Source organism: Athene cunicularia (genome assembly GCF_003259725.1).
Source record: "Athene cunicularia isolate RWA chromosome 1 unlocalized genomic scaffold, athCun1 chr1_part1, whole genome shotgun sequence".
Classification (NCBI taxonomy): domain Eukaryota; kingdom Metazoa; phylum Chordata; class Aves; order Strigiformes; family Strigidae; genus Athene; species Athene cunicularia.
In genome coordinates, this window is record NW_020799091.1 from 89,968,802 (window position 1) to 89,986,855 (window position 18,054).

At 35.2% G+C, this 18,054-nt stretch overlaps 1 protein-coding gene across 1 annotated transcript in view; it reads right to left on the reverse strand.

The window, feature by feature from the left end:
* Window positions 1-18,054, reverse strand: part of CFAP47 (cilia and flagella associated protein 47) — a 338,064-nt gene that overhangs the window by 318,314 nt on the left and 1,696 nt on the right. The window contains exons 2-9 of the mRNA XM_026846341.1: window positions 14,755-14,906; window positions 10,572-10,687; window positions 8,350-8,488; window positions 6,006-6,234; window positions 5,184-5,344; window positions 4,195-4,328; window positions 3,374-3,609; window positions 2,535-2,724 (exon numbers count right to left, since the gene is read on the reverse strand). Coding sequence (XP_026702142.1) covers window positions 2,535-2,724; window positions 3,374-3,609; window positions 4,195-4,328; window positions 5,184-5,344; window positions 6,006-6,234; window positions 8,350-8,488; window positions 10,572-10,687; window positions 14,755-14,906 — 1,357 coding nt within the window. The remainder of the gene's footprint in view (window positions 1-2,534; window positions 2,725-3,373; window positions 3,610-4,194; window positions 4,329-5,183; window positions 5,345-6,005; window positions 6,235-8,349; window positions 8,489-10,571; window positions 10,688-14,754; window positions 14,907-18,054) is intronic.

Below are 18,054 nucleotides of genomic sequence, written 5' to 3' on the forward strand. Positions count from 1 at the left end.
CCCTTGTTTTCTCAATAGGGTAAAGAGGGGAAAAAGATAAACTAACCCTTGTGGGTGAAACAAAAGCAGTTTTAATATAAGCAAGGCAAAGCAAAAGTCTGCGCGTGGAAGCAAAAGCAAACAGATTTATTCTCTACTTCCCATGGACAGGCGATGTCGGCCCTTCTCAGGAGCAGGGCTCACATACACGTAGTGGTTGCCTCGGAGGACCAAGGGTGACCCCACCCCCTTCCTCCTTTCTCCCAGCTTTATACTGAGCAAACGTCATATGGTATGGAATATCCCTTTGGTCGGTTTGGGTCAGCTGTCCTGGCTGTGTCCCCTCCCAAGATCTTGCCCACCCCGTCCCACTGGGGGAAATATCAGAAAGAGGCTTGGTGCTGTGTAAGCACTGCTCAGCAGTAGCCACAACACCAGGGTGCTACCAACACCCTGCCAGCTCCCGACATAAAACACAGCACCGTGAGGGCTGCTGTAGGGGAAAACCAATTCCAGTTCAGCCAGACCCAGTACAACTATAAACAAAATTTAAAGTATTAGAAAAGTATTTCTTAATTTATACTGGTCCACCTAGTAGCGCCACAATCAGACACCCATTCCATTATGTACTCCTTAGACAAGAGGAAAGAAGGCATTCAGACCACACTAACAGCCAACAGCCTTCCCCAGCCTAGATCACAGATGAATAAATACTAGAGCCCAAACCACTAGTATTCAGTCCAAGCTGTGATGCTTTGTCTCACACATGCACATGATCGAACACTCAGAGCTGCCTCTGTCACAACACTGTCCAGTGTCCTAAAGCTTGTCTTAAGGGCTGCAAACACAGGCATGATTTCTGAACAAGAATTCCCAGTCTATCACAACTAAAAAGAGAGTTCAGATCTTTTTCACTCTAGTTTTTAAAAAGCACATATACATTAAAAACTGTGACAGAAACTAGGCTGTCTGTTTGCCTACCTCTCCTTACATGAAGATACACATTTAAAACAGCACTACAGATAAGTCCATTCTTCACTGCCCCTCCCTCCCTCACTTGCAAAAAAATTAACACATTAAAGCAAACATACTGGTTTTTAGCCTTACTTTACTCTAAAATGGCTACCAAAACACCCTACTTTCCATCCTCCAAACTACAGGAGTGATTACAGCTTCCACTGTCCCGGGAAGGACAATTTGCAGGAAGCTTCATTCCAGTCTCTTTCCCCCTCCACCGAATACAGAGACACAAATGCACATACTCATCCACAGAGGCTGTGAGAAAAGAACAGGAAGATATTGAACCCATCTATATAAGGATCTGAAAAAATTCACTTTCCTTCCACACTTCAGTAAAGCTTGAAAGCAAAACACAAATACCAACAGCCTATAGAATACAGATACCCCTCATAACCTCTTTATAAACCTGCATATAGGAGCAGAATGGGGTCAGTAATAGATCTAATGGTAGACAAGAGTATTTAGAAAATCTGACAAAACTTGAATACTACATTAAAACTTTGATCCATAGAAACATATTTTAATTGTGTTTATGAAGCAGGAAAACTGCGGTAGTTCTGGAAATTGCAAAACTTAGTTTCCTCATCAATTCTTGATTGCCATGGACTTGAAATATCTTCCTGAAAGTAGCAGAAATGCCCAGTGGTTCATCTGATCACATTCTGATACTTGTAGAAAGTACAGTATTTTATACTGACTTCCCAACAACTGCCTCTTTTTACTTCCCCACAATGCAATTTTTTTTAAGAAAAAAAAAGGGTATTGCCTTCCTGTTTTTCACTAGCGAGTACAACTTCAAGTGAACAGCAGTCAGTTAAGAGGCATTCAAGTTCCCCTCCTGACCTACACACAGAAACCAAATGCACCTCCGTGTACTACCACTAGTACTACCTGCAGATGCTATGGTGTATTTGATGCTAGAAAAAGCCATATTTCCCTTGACTGGTTTTAAAATATGGTGACAGGTTTAGTGAAATCTACTGTAAAGTGGTGGTTCATGGAACATATTAGGAACACGAGGAACAAATTAGAGACTCATTATTGCATATTCTGAAAGATTCTTTGTGCTGGCATAGGCTTCATAAGATGGGAAAAGTCAATGGACATGGGACAGGTAGCAGGCTGTATTAACCGGCAAACCCATCCGGCAGTACTAACTTTCAATCAATGAAGAATACCCTGTTACCTTTCTTAATTTCTTTCTGTGCTTTACCCACCTATCTACTTACAACTCAAACATACTAGCACTGTGAAATGGCATTGCTGCCAAAAATTGATGCTTTTGTTTTCCTATTTATAGAAGTTAAATAATCATATGATAAAAATTTATGCTTTAATAGTTCAATTTATTAAAATATGGGGGAGCAGATACCATTATTTTAGCCACTGTTTTATACTCTTATGGGTATATGTCATACAATTGAGCATTCCCTCAAATCTCAAAGAATTTTAAAAAACAAACTAAAAATAGTAAAAAGATTCTTCTTTAAAATTAAAAAAAAATGTACATTTAAAACATTTTTCCATCATCTTACCAGGATTAATTTTGAATAGAATGTTTTTTCGCTTAGATTTGCACACACCAATGAAGCTCAAATATATTTGGTGAAAGGACATCTTCAAAACCTGTAAATTACTTTTCTCTAGCCCTGTACCAACGATATCGACAACTTGCTTCACTTTAAATGTTCCTATCTGATGTGGAGAAAATGAAAATATCACATCCTGAAAAAAAAAAAAAAAAAAAAAAAAAAAAGTCGTTATGAGACATATGAGGCAGAAAAGCAAAGAGAAAAGTTTTGTGTAATTGTCTGTTTAATTGAGTCACTTCTCTCCACTCTTACTTTTAAGATAGGTGTTCAAACGTAGGTTTTTAGAATATGTGAACTGCCACACATAAATTGGCAATATAAGAAAATTTAAAACCGCTACACATTAGAACACCACAAACTCTCACTTGCTCATTTCTGGGAAAAGTTGTTCTCTCTTGTGCCCTGAGTTACAGGTTTGTAAAGTTATAAATGTCTCCATATTTAACTTAAATTTGGTAAAGTTTCTTCCATTAAAAGAAATGTTATCTAACTAGTATTTGTGATTTACTGAAATATCAAAAAATTTAAAGCCAGGAAAAACTTGGGTAAAGTTTCTTTAGTACTACAATAATTTTTTCCAAATTTAAAATAACACTTGTTGCTTCCTGGAGCACAGGAAAGAGCATTAAAAGACTCTACATAAGGAAAAAAAATAATATGTATTTGGCTGATATCAAACATCACGGCTACTGAAATAAAATTGTTCTGGTTTACTTACAATAAATTCTGCCACTGACCACTGTAATCTGCATATCTACATAATCTAAGAAAAAGAGAGTTACCTTTGTGGATTTTTTTGTTATTTTTCCTTTTTCAGGAGAAATATTAAAGTGAGCAATCTTGCGGAAGCTGAATGTTGCTGGAAGGGACTCAGATTCATTTCTGAGTGTGCACACAACTTGTGTTTGTTCACCCAAGAAACAGTCCATAAACTTAATAACTGGTCCTGGATTAAAAGTTAACATGACAGGAAGCCCAGTACCTGTCAAAGCCAACTCCACGTGATGAGAATGATTCACTGCATTAGACAAACACAATAACAAAAAAATAACCTCATAACACACCTATTAGCTTACAAACGGAAAAGTCATGATGTAGTTGTATGGTAGAAAACCCAAAATTATACCATAATACGATTTATAATGCAATTTTCTAAAAACTTAACAAAAACATGCTTACTTGTAATGACTGTTAGATCGTATTCTCTCATTAAGGATGTTGAGGGTGATCAAATATTCACTTGAAAAGGCACAAAAGTGTGCACCAAAATGCTGGCGGCTTGCAAATGGCTGGTGTTTTTTTTAAATGTCCTCCAAATATATACATTTATAAAAAAGTTCTAGGTGTTCACTACCAGCAGGTTTACTCATGACATGCACGATGCCCTCTTCCTTTCTACTCACTGTTCAAAGATTTTTTGGTGCTAAAGCATTAAAGGTGTAACTTACAATAATGTCTTTGCATTGATATAAATAAAACACATACAGATTTCCCATAAAACTGTTAAGATGATGAAGAAATTATAAAAAAACAAATCAAGATATACAGTTTTATCATCCATATATGCCTTTCTGAGGGTGACTATACATCTCTGATAACATACTTGTGATTGATGTGGCACCATCACTGAGGGCCTGCAGATAGCCATCTTTATTCCCAACAGCTTCAAATCTCAGAAACAGTACGTAATCTTGTTGGAGTGAATGACTGATCACCAAAAAGTCCCGTTTAAATTTCCTGTAAGAGTCACAAACTCTAATTACAATATGAGGAAAAAACAAACCACCAAACCCCAACCCACAAAAATAATCAAGGCTTATTTTTCTTCACCCAGTCTGGCTTCTTTGCTGTAGGTTACAGCTTGAACAAATGATCGTTAACTTCCTTTCAGAAAATGGAACAGTAATAAGTTTAAGCTCAACAATATGTGTATGCTTATTCTACAAGTCATTGGATATCTCTTCCAGTCTGCAACAGTTTTCTTATCTAATATTACAAGCATAATAATAACTATAATTAGAGTTTAAGTAAGGGAAAATGGCAAGTGTGCTTTTTCTTTTCCTTATCTGAAGAAGAAATGTTCCTTTATCCTTTTTTTTTTTTTAATAGAATGAAAGATCTCCAAAATATTTTAGTTTCTTGGTGATGAAATATATACATTCTTCCACAACGCTGCACATATACTACATCTTTATGAAATAAATCTGCAGTCATTAAAAAGGAACTTAACTTGACACTGTAGAACTCTAAACAGTCTTTAAAGATTCAAAATATTTAACGGGAACTGCAGTTAGAGTCCCTTGCAAAATCTAATAAGATCCTTATTTTTGCAAAACAAGCTTAACCAATTCTTGGTTCAAATACATCCTTAATGTATTATAAAACATCTCCCAGATAATCACTTCAGACTTTGCTTTCTCATTTGTAGTATCATGCCAAGCAGTTTCATTTAACACACGTAAATACAGAAGACGACATTCAGAAAAAATTTGCAGACACATTAACTTAAAATTATTTTCTCTAATACAGCTCTTTTCAGAATAGTTTAGACCAATCAACTTGTGCTTAGGTTTCTTCATTTGGACCACTCACTTTGGACTAAAACACAATGTAACCACAGATTTCTCATAAGGTAGCAAGGTTCCTTGATTGGGAATGCACAAGATCAAGGTGGAAACATCTACATCTGTTGTCCTATTTTTAAGGCTTAAGTCTTGTAAAACAGCATCTGTACTCCTCTGAAGATCCGTCCCCTAAAAAACAATCAAAATGTGGAATAGTTCAGCCTGTTCTGCTTCCCCTATTGTATCTGGATTTTGTATTTTTCTCCTACACATATATTTTCACATCTTTCACAAGTAGAAAGACATAATACAACTGACATAGCTACACATCGCATGGCTAACCAATTTTTAAACATACGTTTCATGTTAATGTTTTGAATTCCCTTTTTTAAAGATCATGCTCACTCAAATGATTTCACTGAGAAAAACAAGTGAAACCACAGATGCTTATCATCGTAGAATACCAAAATATATTTTCAATTCCTACTATGATAGGAAATCCAATAGGATTTCAAGCAAAACCATTCAAAAAACCCAACAAGACAAATAACAAAAACAAAACAAAAAAAAAAAACACACAACCACACCACATACCCAGGCAACGTACTTAACATTGTTAAGGTTAAGATTTCACACAGCGAAACAGAAATTTCTGAAGAATTTAATTCCAAGGTTAAATTATAGTTAAATATTGTTGGTTGGACTGAAGTTTCAGTAAGCCTGTTTGTTCATCAGTAAATAGAATGGCATAGTAAATGCTACTAAAAAATGTATGTTAAGAAATAAAAAAAGCAGAAGCAGAAATGAAAACAAGCTTTCAACTAAAATACAAACCAGAACAGTTTCTTACCATCTCTCCTCCAATGGCATTGTCTTCCAGGACTGCTACCCAGTCCATACACTCAGGACTTTCATTGTATAAAGATATCTGTTCAGTTTTTGAAGAGCCAAAGTAAACTGGTCCAAAGTTAATGCATTTCAATACATTTCCACAAGACACTCCTAAAACTTTAAGAACTTGTTCAACTACAACAGCTTTGATCCATACTTCAGTGCAGCCATGACCTTCCAACTCCACTCTGTCAGTAAGAGTAGCAACATAGTAAGTAGCAATAGTAGGTAATGTAGAAAAGTGTTAGAAAAAAGCAGTTTGGTTTATATTAGAACCTATGCAAAACTGAAACAAATCAGAGCATTTAAATCACTGGCTTTCCACAGATAAACTAAGCGGGGGTGGGGGTGGGGAATTGGCATAGAGGAGAAAAAAAAGAGTGTACTTGATGATGAGATACCTGGCAGGAATATTATCAACTAGGAAGAATCACACATTACATGGTGGAGTTTTGGGGAGCTTTTTGAGATTTTCCCTTTTTTTAATGTTTGAAACAATAGAAATGACATCTCAAAAGAATCAGAGATGCCCACAGATGATACAAAGATTCTCAGAAATAAGAGCAGTGTATCTAGGTACCAATTTTGGCATATACTTAGTAATTTTCTCTTAGGCAACTGAAGCTAGAAGTTCACTGAATAAACATAAAAGAACTGTTGCTGTTCCTTCCTGAATGCTTGATCTTGATGATACACATAATACCAAAGGACCATATAGACTTTGTACAAATGTCTGTTATTAGAGTTCTACTGGAACAAAGAATATTTGTTCTTGTTGCACAAAACAATCAAATTTAGTAATAGAACACTGTCCTAATAGAACCAACTATCCTTTTGAATAGTCCATGAGCTGAAAAAAATAAACAAAAAAATCTTTGGTTTTAATAGTCACATATATAACTACACAAGGGATCTGGGAGAGGATCTCAAACTCTAAATATCATCATTCAACTTCTAAAGCATAATTAAACAATTCTCCAAGACAGAAAATAAATCCCTAAAAAAATCTGATAGTGAATTCCTCTGAAAATAATTTTGCTTGTGCATAAAAGCAAAATACTTAGAGGACAAAGCAAACAGAAAGAACCAAGGTGTCTTCATCAAAACTGTGCTATTTCTCTAAATCAAATTCCTGTCAAATACCCATTGTAAGACTTTCAACATTACCCTGTTTGTTTTAATATATATACACACACAAATTTATATATTTGACAAGGAAATTTAAGATTTCATTTAGTCTATAGGATATAGCAACGACTACTAAGAAATACCAGATTCACTGACAGAATTCGAAGAATTTAAGGCAGGAAATTAGTGAAGGATGAAATCTGAGCTCTGTGTAGTTATGTTCTTTATTAACTATATACTAGACTGCAGGAGACAGTAGCCATTTAACCAAGATAGGGTGAAGAAAATAGTGGATAGAAAATTAAAGATAGAAAGCATGACATTTTGTAACCAAAAGGTTTCAACTCAGTAGCCAAAGGAAACATTGGATGAAGGAGGATGAAACTGTAAGGCAAAATACAGGTATTGCCTTCCCTGTCACTCTAACAGACTTTTTAAATTTCATTTCCTTTTCCAACAGGCTACAAAAAAACAAGAACGGGAATAACTGAACTTTAAGTCATATACCTGAATAATTTAAAAACAAAACAGGAGACAGACACACACCACACACACCCCTAAAAAAAAAACAAACCAACCAACCCACAACCAACCACACCCTATGCACTATTATAAGAAAACAGGATTGAAAGGGGACTTGCCAGACTGGTATCCACTTACAAATTCTGGCACTTCCTAAAAAGACAATATTAACCATTTGAACAGAGCCAAGATAGGCATTTAAAAGAGTGAGTGGTTGCAAATACATTCCCTCCATTTAAAATAAGATACACCAAAGGGCATCATAATGTTTCTGAGAGTCCTGAAACATACAGACCCGAAACAAATAGCAGTTACTATGAAGCTAAAAAAGTAAGGAACACCAGATGTGTAGAAAGGTGAAAGATACAAAACATCATGGTTAGTTGTATATTGAGAGATGTGCAAACATCCCATACCATTATGACTTATGAGAGATCTTTAATAACACAGCCAGGTATACAATTTATGCATCACTGCTCTGTGGAGATAATTTAATCATCATATTCATTTAATAAAAACAAATGTGAAAGACAGTAACTGACACCTAGGAGCTTAACTTTTTTAGATAAAAGTTAACAACAAAGTCTAGCATTAATAACAGACAAAAATCTAATTTATTGTGCTGGCTTTGATTTCTTCAGTCATACACTCACTTTATCACTTCTTTTATGATTCTAGGTACATCTGTGCAGATATCCACTTTAACTATCTTTATAGATTTCGGCTGTACCACTCCACTGGTAGGTTCTATGTTAAGCAAGGTAACCCCATCATATGATACATTAAATGTACCTAAAACAAACAGAATAGTAAACAGAATGTTATACAAAATAAAGTTGCAGATTTAAGTTCTTTTATTACACATTTGGAATTACAAAACACATTAACGCAGGTATTCACAAGCAGTACATTTTCCACTGGAAACAGGAACCATGGAGTTAATATTTTTCAAAATAATTTCTAACACAGTAGTATTTTTCAAAACCATTTCTAACACAGAGCAAATCATTATTTCCAGGGTTTCTTTAAATATTACACCCACAGGTCCAATGCCACTTTGCAAGCTGTGATTGCAACAGAAAAGATACTGACTTTCCAAACAAAAGCGACTATATCCTAAAGAAGCTCTAAGTAACATTTTGTAAGTTACCAGATAGTGTATACATGGCCCTAGGCAGCTACAATAGCCAGAAAGTTAAGCACATATTGCAGGTAACAACAGTTTTCATTATTTGGTACACACACACAACACAGTTTAGTGCAGAAAAGAACAGTGAATATTTCCAGGTTATAAAATATTTTGTAAAATGTGAAAAAAATACTAAATGTGTATTTAGCCAGCAGTATTAATTATCTGTGATTATATCACAGATAGCAAGAAATTGTTTCAAATATTGTAGGAAAAACACACTGTTTGACCTCAGACAATAGATAATCTCTGATATGAGATCAGAAGCAGGAACAAAGGACTCATTTTGCACATGGGATGACACACAAAATGCAATCCTTGAGTCACAGGCCAGCATACAGCACTTCCCACTGAAGCAGTTTATGTGCTGCCTGTTAGTGTGGCTTGCTATATTACGATTTACAGAGCCTACAGGAATACAGATTCAGTAGCTCTTCCTTTCTCTGCCCTCAATACATTCTTTGCTAAACACAGCTTTCATTGTAATTTTGCCTGTAAAATTAAAATAAATAATAAAATTAAATCCTGCAAAACTCCATCATGCAGCCTGCATGCATCATGCAACAGTTTATAACTAGAAACATTTCCGATACAACATGAGAAATTTCACATTGTGCAAAGTAGTTGTAGATGCATTTATAATGTAGGTTAACTCATCTTCTTTATCTACCCATAATTCCTCAAAGACATCATTATGCATGAATAAGAGCTGATTATATAAACTACATGCTACATCTTTGGGTTGAGCTGTCTACAAAAATAATTTCCTTTGCTGTTTAGAAAAAAAAAAAAGTAAAATTCTGTTCTAACTTTTTTTTTTTTTTTTAATACTGCAATCCACCTCTGCGTTTTTACAACCATGTATTTTCTCTTGGTACAATATATCTTGTGGAAATCTATGAAGTAAATGTTCACACAACCTTGGCCTAATGCAAGTAAAGACACCTTGTGATATAATAAACAGCTATACAAGTGAGGAACAAAAATAAACAACTGCCTTAAATACGTTCTTTGAAACTCAGCATAGTTGCAACCCTACTTCCGGAAAAGGTGTCTGCAGCTTTGTCCCATGGCAAACGCAGTCAAATAGGTTACTTGGATCATATAAGCATTCTTATGCTCCATTCTCCATGTTTCTTATACTCCTTGGAAGGGTTCCACCCAGAAGTGGAAGGCTGTGCATGTTTTGAAAGCTGTATGATTTCAAAAGCTATAGCAGCAAGATAAAACACCTCTCATTATCTTCTGGTAACAAATACAATTCACTTCCCATCCTAGAGGACTTCAGTTCTGAAAGTAGAGGGAACTTGTAATTGTTTATTTAACAGCTACTGAGATTACAGAATCACAAAGACAACAATGCAAGAGCAGACGTGATTTACTACTCTCTACTGTGCATAATAAGCTGATGAGAAACTGTTATTTTTACATCTTTCATATGGGACTCAAAAGTAGAGCAGTCCTGAAATTCAGCAAAGTTCTAAATTTATTTTTCTCCACTAAAGTGGAAACATAGTACTGCCTACAGAAGCAATGGGCCATTTATAATACCTTTAGATGCAATACTCATAATCTGCATAACCCAGAAGTCAGTTAATTTCTACTTGGCCACTCAAGTGTTAACTCGTATAAAATTATATTTCCCAAGAAAATATTTGTATCATTTAATACATATTAAGTATTTACCTGAAGATGATCCATGGTTAGCAATACTAATCTCTTTACTAATTATTTTACTGTTTGCAATCACTGCACCAAAATTAATCTCTGACTCAATTTCCAGATAACAGCACGGAATTAATCTGCAAAGAAAAGACATTGTTATATTTTCCCAAAACTTGAAAATACCCTTGCATTTTTAAAGAAAAGTGATTAAGCATTCCGGGGGAAGAGAGTTGTCCTTTTCTCCTAGTTCTCCTACCAGTGTTTAAGCAACTCACTTCAGCAGTGTAGCGTACACAGGGAAGATGTAAAAGAGATCTAGTTAGTTATCAAGTTGTTTACTTTAACGACTACTATAACTTTAAAACAATATAGCTTCACACATTTAGTTGAAATGGAATGTATAAATTTCTATTTAATTTCAAATACTTCATTATAGTACAAAGAACTTTAAATAAAACTTGGAAGGGTCCCAAGTTAGTTGCATCACAAAATAAGACCAAAGCCAACACTCACTGTGTTTCATTATCAGCTGCCTGAACTAAAAGCAGAGAGAACACACACATGCCAGTTTCAATATATAATCTTGTTTTATGGATACTTTATTTGGCTTCAACAAAACTTATTATAACAGACAGAAGTGGATAATGACACAAGTTATTTCTATTATTTATTTAAGATCATCAACCAGCATGACATCACTGTATTAGGTACTGCTTAGCCAGAACAAAAAGATCATGCTCGCTTCAGGAAACTTGTACTTTAAAGGCCCCAATTTCTTATATAATCACACATCTGATTTCACACAAAACTGTGTTTGAAATCAATTGGAATTTTACATCAGCACAGCAGTCTATCAACCACAAACAGGAACATGGAGGAACAATTGAATCTCATGATCTGCATTACATGTAGTACAGAAGACTAAATGGAGAAGGAAGATAAATCTCCTTGGCCAAGCTAGGTAGATCCTGCCCATATAATCTCTTGCATCAAGGAGGGGAGGAGAAGGGAAAGGAAGGGAAAGAGAGGGGAAAAAAAGAATCAGAAAATGCAACAAAAGCAGTTGCTCTTGAGAATGTTAATACACTGGGTTTAAATGTCTTTAATAATTTATTGTAATGCAAAAAAATAAAGTAGTAGATTCTTGAAAGAGATGGTTGAGACCAGCAGGATGTGAAAAAAAAAAACAAACAAACAACAAACCAAGCAACAAACCACAAAACAAAAAAAAGCACATTCCAAGAATTCAGACATTCTTCCAAGAAGCTTTGTTAGAAAAATGAAACACAAGTATCTCTCCTCTCAAAATCCAAATACTTAACGTCTCAAGTAGACAGGAATGAGCATAAATTCTAACTGCAGTGAGATTTTCTAAGAGATATAGACCTGTGTAAAAAGAGAGATAGTCAAGTTAAAGGGTTTGGGGTTTGTTTTTTTAATACAGGGTGGGGTTTGGTTGGTTGGTGGTTTGCTGGTTTGGTTTTTGTTGGGGTTTTTTTATGAGGAAGGAATTTACCTCTGGAAATGCCTAACTTCAAATGTTTTCTTAATATTTTTTAAAACAAAAAAAAAAATCTGAATTATTATATTTCAAAAAAAAGAGTTTGGATGCCGAGTTCCATTAATCCTTAAAAAAAAAAAAAAAAGCCACAAAAAAAACAGACACAAAAACCCAACCACAACTGGCTTCTTTAAAACACATTCCCAAACCTTGAGTATAAGTATTTACTATGGCAATCAAATAGTTACATAATTAAATCATTATACTTGTGTTACTGAGCACATCATAAATCCATGGTTCTGTAGAGACTAAACTAAGAATGTGGGGTTTGGTTTCCAAAACTTATATAAAATAGATGAGCCACAAATCAATATGATTAACTACTGGATCTAGACTCATGAGCCAGGCAAATACGTACCTGCTATTTTACTTGAAAACCAAACAACTGTGCTATTAATGCCACTAAAGTACAATTGTCCTGGTGGCATTTTTTCCAAAAAAAACTTAATTTTACAAAAATAAGTGGAATATTACTGCAGTTTAATGTTGTATGGAAAACTAACCTCACCTATACTCTCTGTGAATCCTAGCCAAGACTAAAGATTATCTTAAAATGACCAGTAGATGCGACTGAAGGAATCACACAAATTGTTCTCAAAGAGGTTAAATCCTTTCACACTTTTCTCCTAAGTCACCATTTTTCCTTCAATAAAATTCTACAGACAAAACATGCAGACACACAATTTCTACAAATTCACAGCAAATTATGTATAGAACTAAAAAAATGATATCATTTCAAAGAAAGAAGACTACAAATGAGCTAATAGGTAGGAGAGAAGTAGCAGACATTTAAAGAGGCCTGCCTGAATAATATCAGAATAATATAAGAAAAATATTTCTTATACTGTAACATTTCTGAAATTGCTGTCACATGCTTTAAAGCTTAATTCTGTTTTGCAGATGTACAGGTCTTCAAAGGTACAATCTGAGTGACATTCACCAGAGGGTGAAAATAAATACTACATATGAGTTGGCCAAAAAAATCAGGATTTGTCTCTGACAAGAGATTTTGTTTGTGTCATAAAAATATACAGGGATTTGATGTAAATCTAAGTATAGCCTTAACAATTTTTAAAAACACTTATTTCAATTCTTGACATTATAGGAATTACTGTTTATTATATTATTATTGATACATCAGTATAAATAATATTAAAAATATTTTAAAATATACAAACTTTTAAATAGGAACTGAAAAAACACATCAGAATTTAGGGGAGAGAGGGTGTCTGTCCCCCAAAACAGAACATTGCAAATATTTCCTTGCAAATATTTTCAGGTTATCCCATCAAATGAAACAGTTTTGTGGACATTTCATAGTGGCAATGCAATTTTTATCAAAAAAATCTTTTGACTAGAAGCTCTCAACCAGCGTTACACTATGTACATTAGTTTCTCAAAATGGTTGGTGGTGCATTTTAAACTATGTTTGTACAGAAAAATATTTATTTAGTGACTCTTCAGTGCAATAATTGATTATCATCTATCTATAAGCAGACATGCATGATGCAAACTGCATTTGGGAGAAGACAAACTCCACAGAAAAAAACAACTAATTGGAATTGTTATTTCCAAGCCTCACAATGGTAGACTGAATTTTGCTAAAAAGAGACAAAATTTACAAGTTGAAAACCCCATATCAGACTATTTGTGTCCTACATTCACAATAGTACATTAAATTAAGATCTAAGATGAAATGAGGAAAAGCAAATCAGTGAAAAAGATCATGACATAAGAGGTAAATTAAATGTAGGAGTATTGCTTATATGAAGGCAAATCCCTACATATTTCAGGCTAGCAAGAGACATCTGTAGGATTGGTTGATTTTAAAAATAACTCATATACTAAATAATCTCCATGGAAATTCCTTTCTGTCCATACATGTAATTTGTAATGTTAAGATTTTCATTTAAAAACTATGATTTGCAATCATTTATGGGATTAATCTGTCCCAATTACGCATCTAAAATCTGGACCTTTAACCAGAACTTTGTCATTCTAATTTCTCTTTGTAGACAAAGGAGAGAAAGGTACTCCAGAGCAATTCCCCCTCATCCTGGGGTGGCCAACTAGCCTAAATCTGATAAACTATATTTAGAAGCTTACTTTTTTGAACCAATATATGTTATAGACAGTATATGACATATATCCATATACACACATATAGATAGGCACACACAATCACACACTGACAAAAAATGATCCTTGAATGCGTGGCCTTATTCTAAAGCACACACCATATTTTTAGAATTTGGCAACATATGTTTCACTATAATCCAGTTTTGCAAGTATGGACAATTACTATAAAAATCTTCTATGTAAGTAGTCCAGTAAGGAGAGAAAATATTAAGATTTGATGTTAACTTGTCTAATGTTGATACAGAATTAGAAATTATCAATGTTATCACAAAAAAAAAAAAAACTTAAAGCAAAAACAAAACCCCAAACTTTCTAGGGGGGGGGGGGGGGACACGACACACCACAAAAAAAACAAACAACTTAGGTTTTTTAGGAAACTTACTATTTGCTTTCAGTGTAATTGACAGATTAGTTACATAGCCATATCTCACATGTATTAACAAATTTTCCATAAAATTAAATTTCAGATAGTAACAGCAGCAGATGAACTTTTGACCATCATACCCGAGCAGGGGGATATCAACTGTGTCATTTTCTATTAAAAGAAGTAGCGTATCTCGAAGATCTTCTTCCTTCTCAGGAAAATATTCCACAAGAGCCGTAACTTGAAGTCCAGATGCAACAGGTTTTTCTGGATTTTCCACAATTAATTTAAACTGCAATTAAGAAAATAAAATTTTTTTTTAAATGTCTAGATTTAAAAACATCTACACGTGGTTCGTTTTCAAAGGAATATGCAGATTGATTTAAAATTCACAACCACGTTTAAAATATGCATGGTTTTATAAAAATTCTCTTCTTATTTACAAAAGTCCAGACTTTTTACAGCAAAACAGAAAGAGAGAATGAACACTAACCCATCAAATTACATGGAAAAGTTGGTTTAGTAAAATATCATTTCTAGACTTTTCAAGAGAGCTCTGGCTTTTCCCACTGTTGCAGTAAACCTTCTGAAGCAACACAAAATCGTCAGCTACTACTCAGTGCAGAATTTTTTTAGTACCTGAGAAAGTAACACAAAATAAATCTCAGGCCAAAGCAACAACAGAAGGAGACTGTTCTCAGCATAAGAGTTTTCTTTAGGTCTGACCGTCATTCAGCTGATGTCAACAGAAAGTGTCATTGTACACTGAAAATTTGATTGAAATTTGACCTGCAATTTTGGGGGTCAAATGAAAGGAAAGAAAAGAAAACTAGGAAGAGCTGACAGAAAGCACCTTTCATCTCTCTCAAAAAATTGTTCTGGATTTGTTGCTGTCTGTAATCATCAGCTTATATCCAACACACCCTGCATATCTTTCCTTGAACAGAGTACACAAGTAACCTACTAACATGTAGTAGGAAATCCTGCAGTTCTCACATTCCTATGAAAGCCTCACAGCAAGGTCTAGAGCTCCTCCGGCGTTTCAGTCCCCTTACAATTCACATCACTCTGTGCACAATAGGCTTCTGCTCTATATGCTCAGTTTATTTAATGTTTATTTCTGACAGAGTCATCCCAATATCTGTTCTACTTTATGTTTGAAATATGCAAACATGTAATTTACTACTTGCTGATTCTATTGTCTAAGCATCTCTTTCTATTCCTGTAAAATTCCTCTAGCAGTATAAACACTCAGCTAAAGGAAATTTGTTATGTAACATGCATCATGATTACAGGCTTGATTTTGAAAGAGTAGCCATGTTTTAATTTTGAAGTGTGTAAAATTTCTCTCTTCTCTAAAGAGAATTACACAGCCAAGCATATTCATTCTATTCAAGGGAGAATTAATATATTGTATTACAAACTTTTAATGAAACCTACGTAAAACTACTTTGTGGGCTAAATTCCTTGAAAGGTATTTCTTGGCCATGCACTATGACAGGTCAAGGAAGGTTATTTTTCAGTTCTCGCAGTCTATGAATATAATGCCTCAGAACATTTACAGATGAGTCATACACTTCAGAGCCATGTAATCACAGATGCCAGCATAAGGTCTGGGCATGAGAAAGGGCAATACAACAGACATTTCTGGAGATGAACAAGTGAAGCAGAATCTTGTCCCTTAACTGTCATCTCACACACAATAGCATTAAAACACTCAGCAAAAGGCATGAGATACTGACAGAGGTAAAAACTCTTAATATATGATAGAGTAACATTTTCTCTTTTCTAAAATTGACTCTGCCTTTCCTTCTGGAGCACGTGAAAAATTGATAAGGCTGATGAAAACCAACAAAACAGAATAAGCACAGCCCTACTAAATCAAGCACTCCCAGCAGTTTCCAGTTTGTTCCAAAAAGTCATCAGTTACAGTGTAGTAAAATCAAGCTGTCTACATCATGCAAATTAGCAAATTTTAGCAGGGGGATAAAATGCATACATATTCTTGGCCACTCTTGCCCTCAAAAAGAAAGGCTGACTACTCAGATAGTGAAATTATCCAAGGTACTTCAATTTTCTGACAATCATTTTGATGACTACCCTGGGATATACTTATTCATAGTTCAAGCTGCTGTGAACACAAAGCAACATCAGCTTCTGTGAAACCCTTTGATCCTAATTTTGATGTAATTAACAGAAAATAAACTAGCTAGATGAAAGACCAATATAAAACTACTAACTACAACTGAGTTTTGCTGGACCCACATAGGTTACAAGGGCTAAACCAGTTAGAATTGTAAAGATGGATTTGCCTTTAAAAACTCTGGCTATGCAGTGATTTTTCCAGAACTAATCAGATGCTATTAATAGTAATCATAGCATCTTGACAAAAGATTGTAAAGCTGAGAAAGGCCTCTGCAAGCAAGCACCACAAATGGACTACTCAAAAAACTTAGAATACAATATAGAAATGGGCTAACAAAGCTACCAATCAGCCCTTTGGAAATCCAAGCAAAAACAGTTTCAAAAATTGTGCCCTTCAGCTGACCAGAAACACTTCACATATATAGTGTTCATACCATAGCAAAGCGATCCATTTCCACATAATGCTCCTTGAAGTAACAAGGAACTCATGGGCTTCTTAAGGGATAAAATTTCTGGAAAGTGCAAAGCCAGCCAGTAAAGCTAAGCAGGATTTGTTACTAACAAGGGACTTGATACGGTAAGACATACAAGAAAATTTACTTCAACTGACGCGATGGATTTAGCAAACAAGATAACTCCCTTCAAATTGCTCATCTGAAGCTCTGTATCATAGAAATGAGACCTACACATTCACACAAGAACACAATAAACGTGGACTGGTTCCCTCCTTCAGAACTGTCACACAAGAAGCACGTCAGACAACTTTGGCTCTAAGAATGGCCTCTTACTCTTTCCAGTTTATCCAGTTACACAACTGTTTTAAATTAATTTCCAATTCACTGGCAAATTTCAGTCAGACTCATAAGGTGCTCAGGCACCCGGGACAGCATTTTCTATTTACAGTAGCTGAACACAGAGAAGCATTTACACCTGCCCAAGCAGCCTCTTACACAGGACCCACATAACCGGGCAAGTCTGTGGGCAGACGCCCCCATGAAAAACTGCCAAAAATAAAAAGCAGGGCCTCGAGATGCACTTCTCTGGCAACGTTCTGCATCTCAGGGAGGGGCTGGCAAGAGCAAGGTGAGCGGGATGCGGACCAGTTCCTCAGGGCAAGCCTGGCAGGGACAGACAGACCAACTGGACTCGTTGTCGGGTGTTCTCGTGAAGTGCTACAGTTATTCACGCACACTGGAGTGGTGCGAGGTGCTGTGCAAGCAAACACAGAGCCGACAGATGACTTGACGAGAGCGGCAGGATCGACGACGTTACACCCGCCCGCCCCGGCCAGGGAC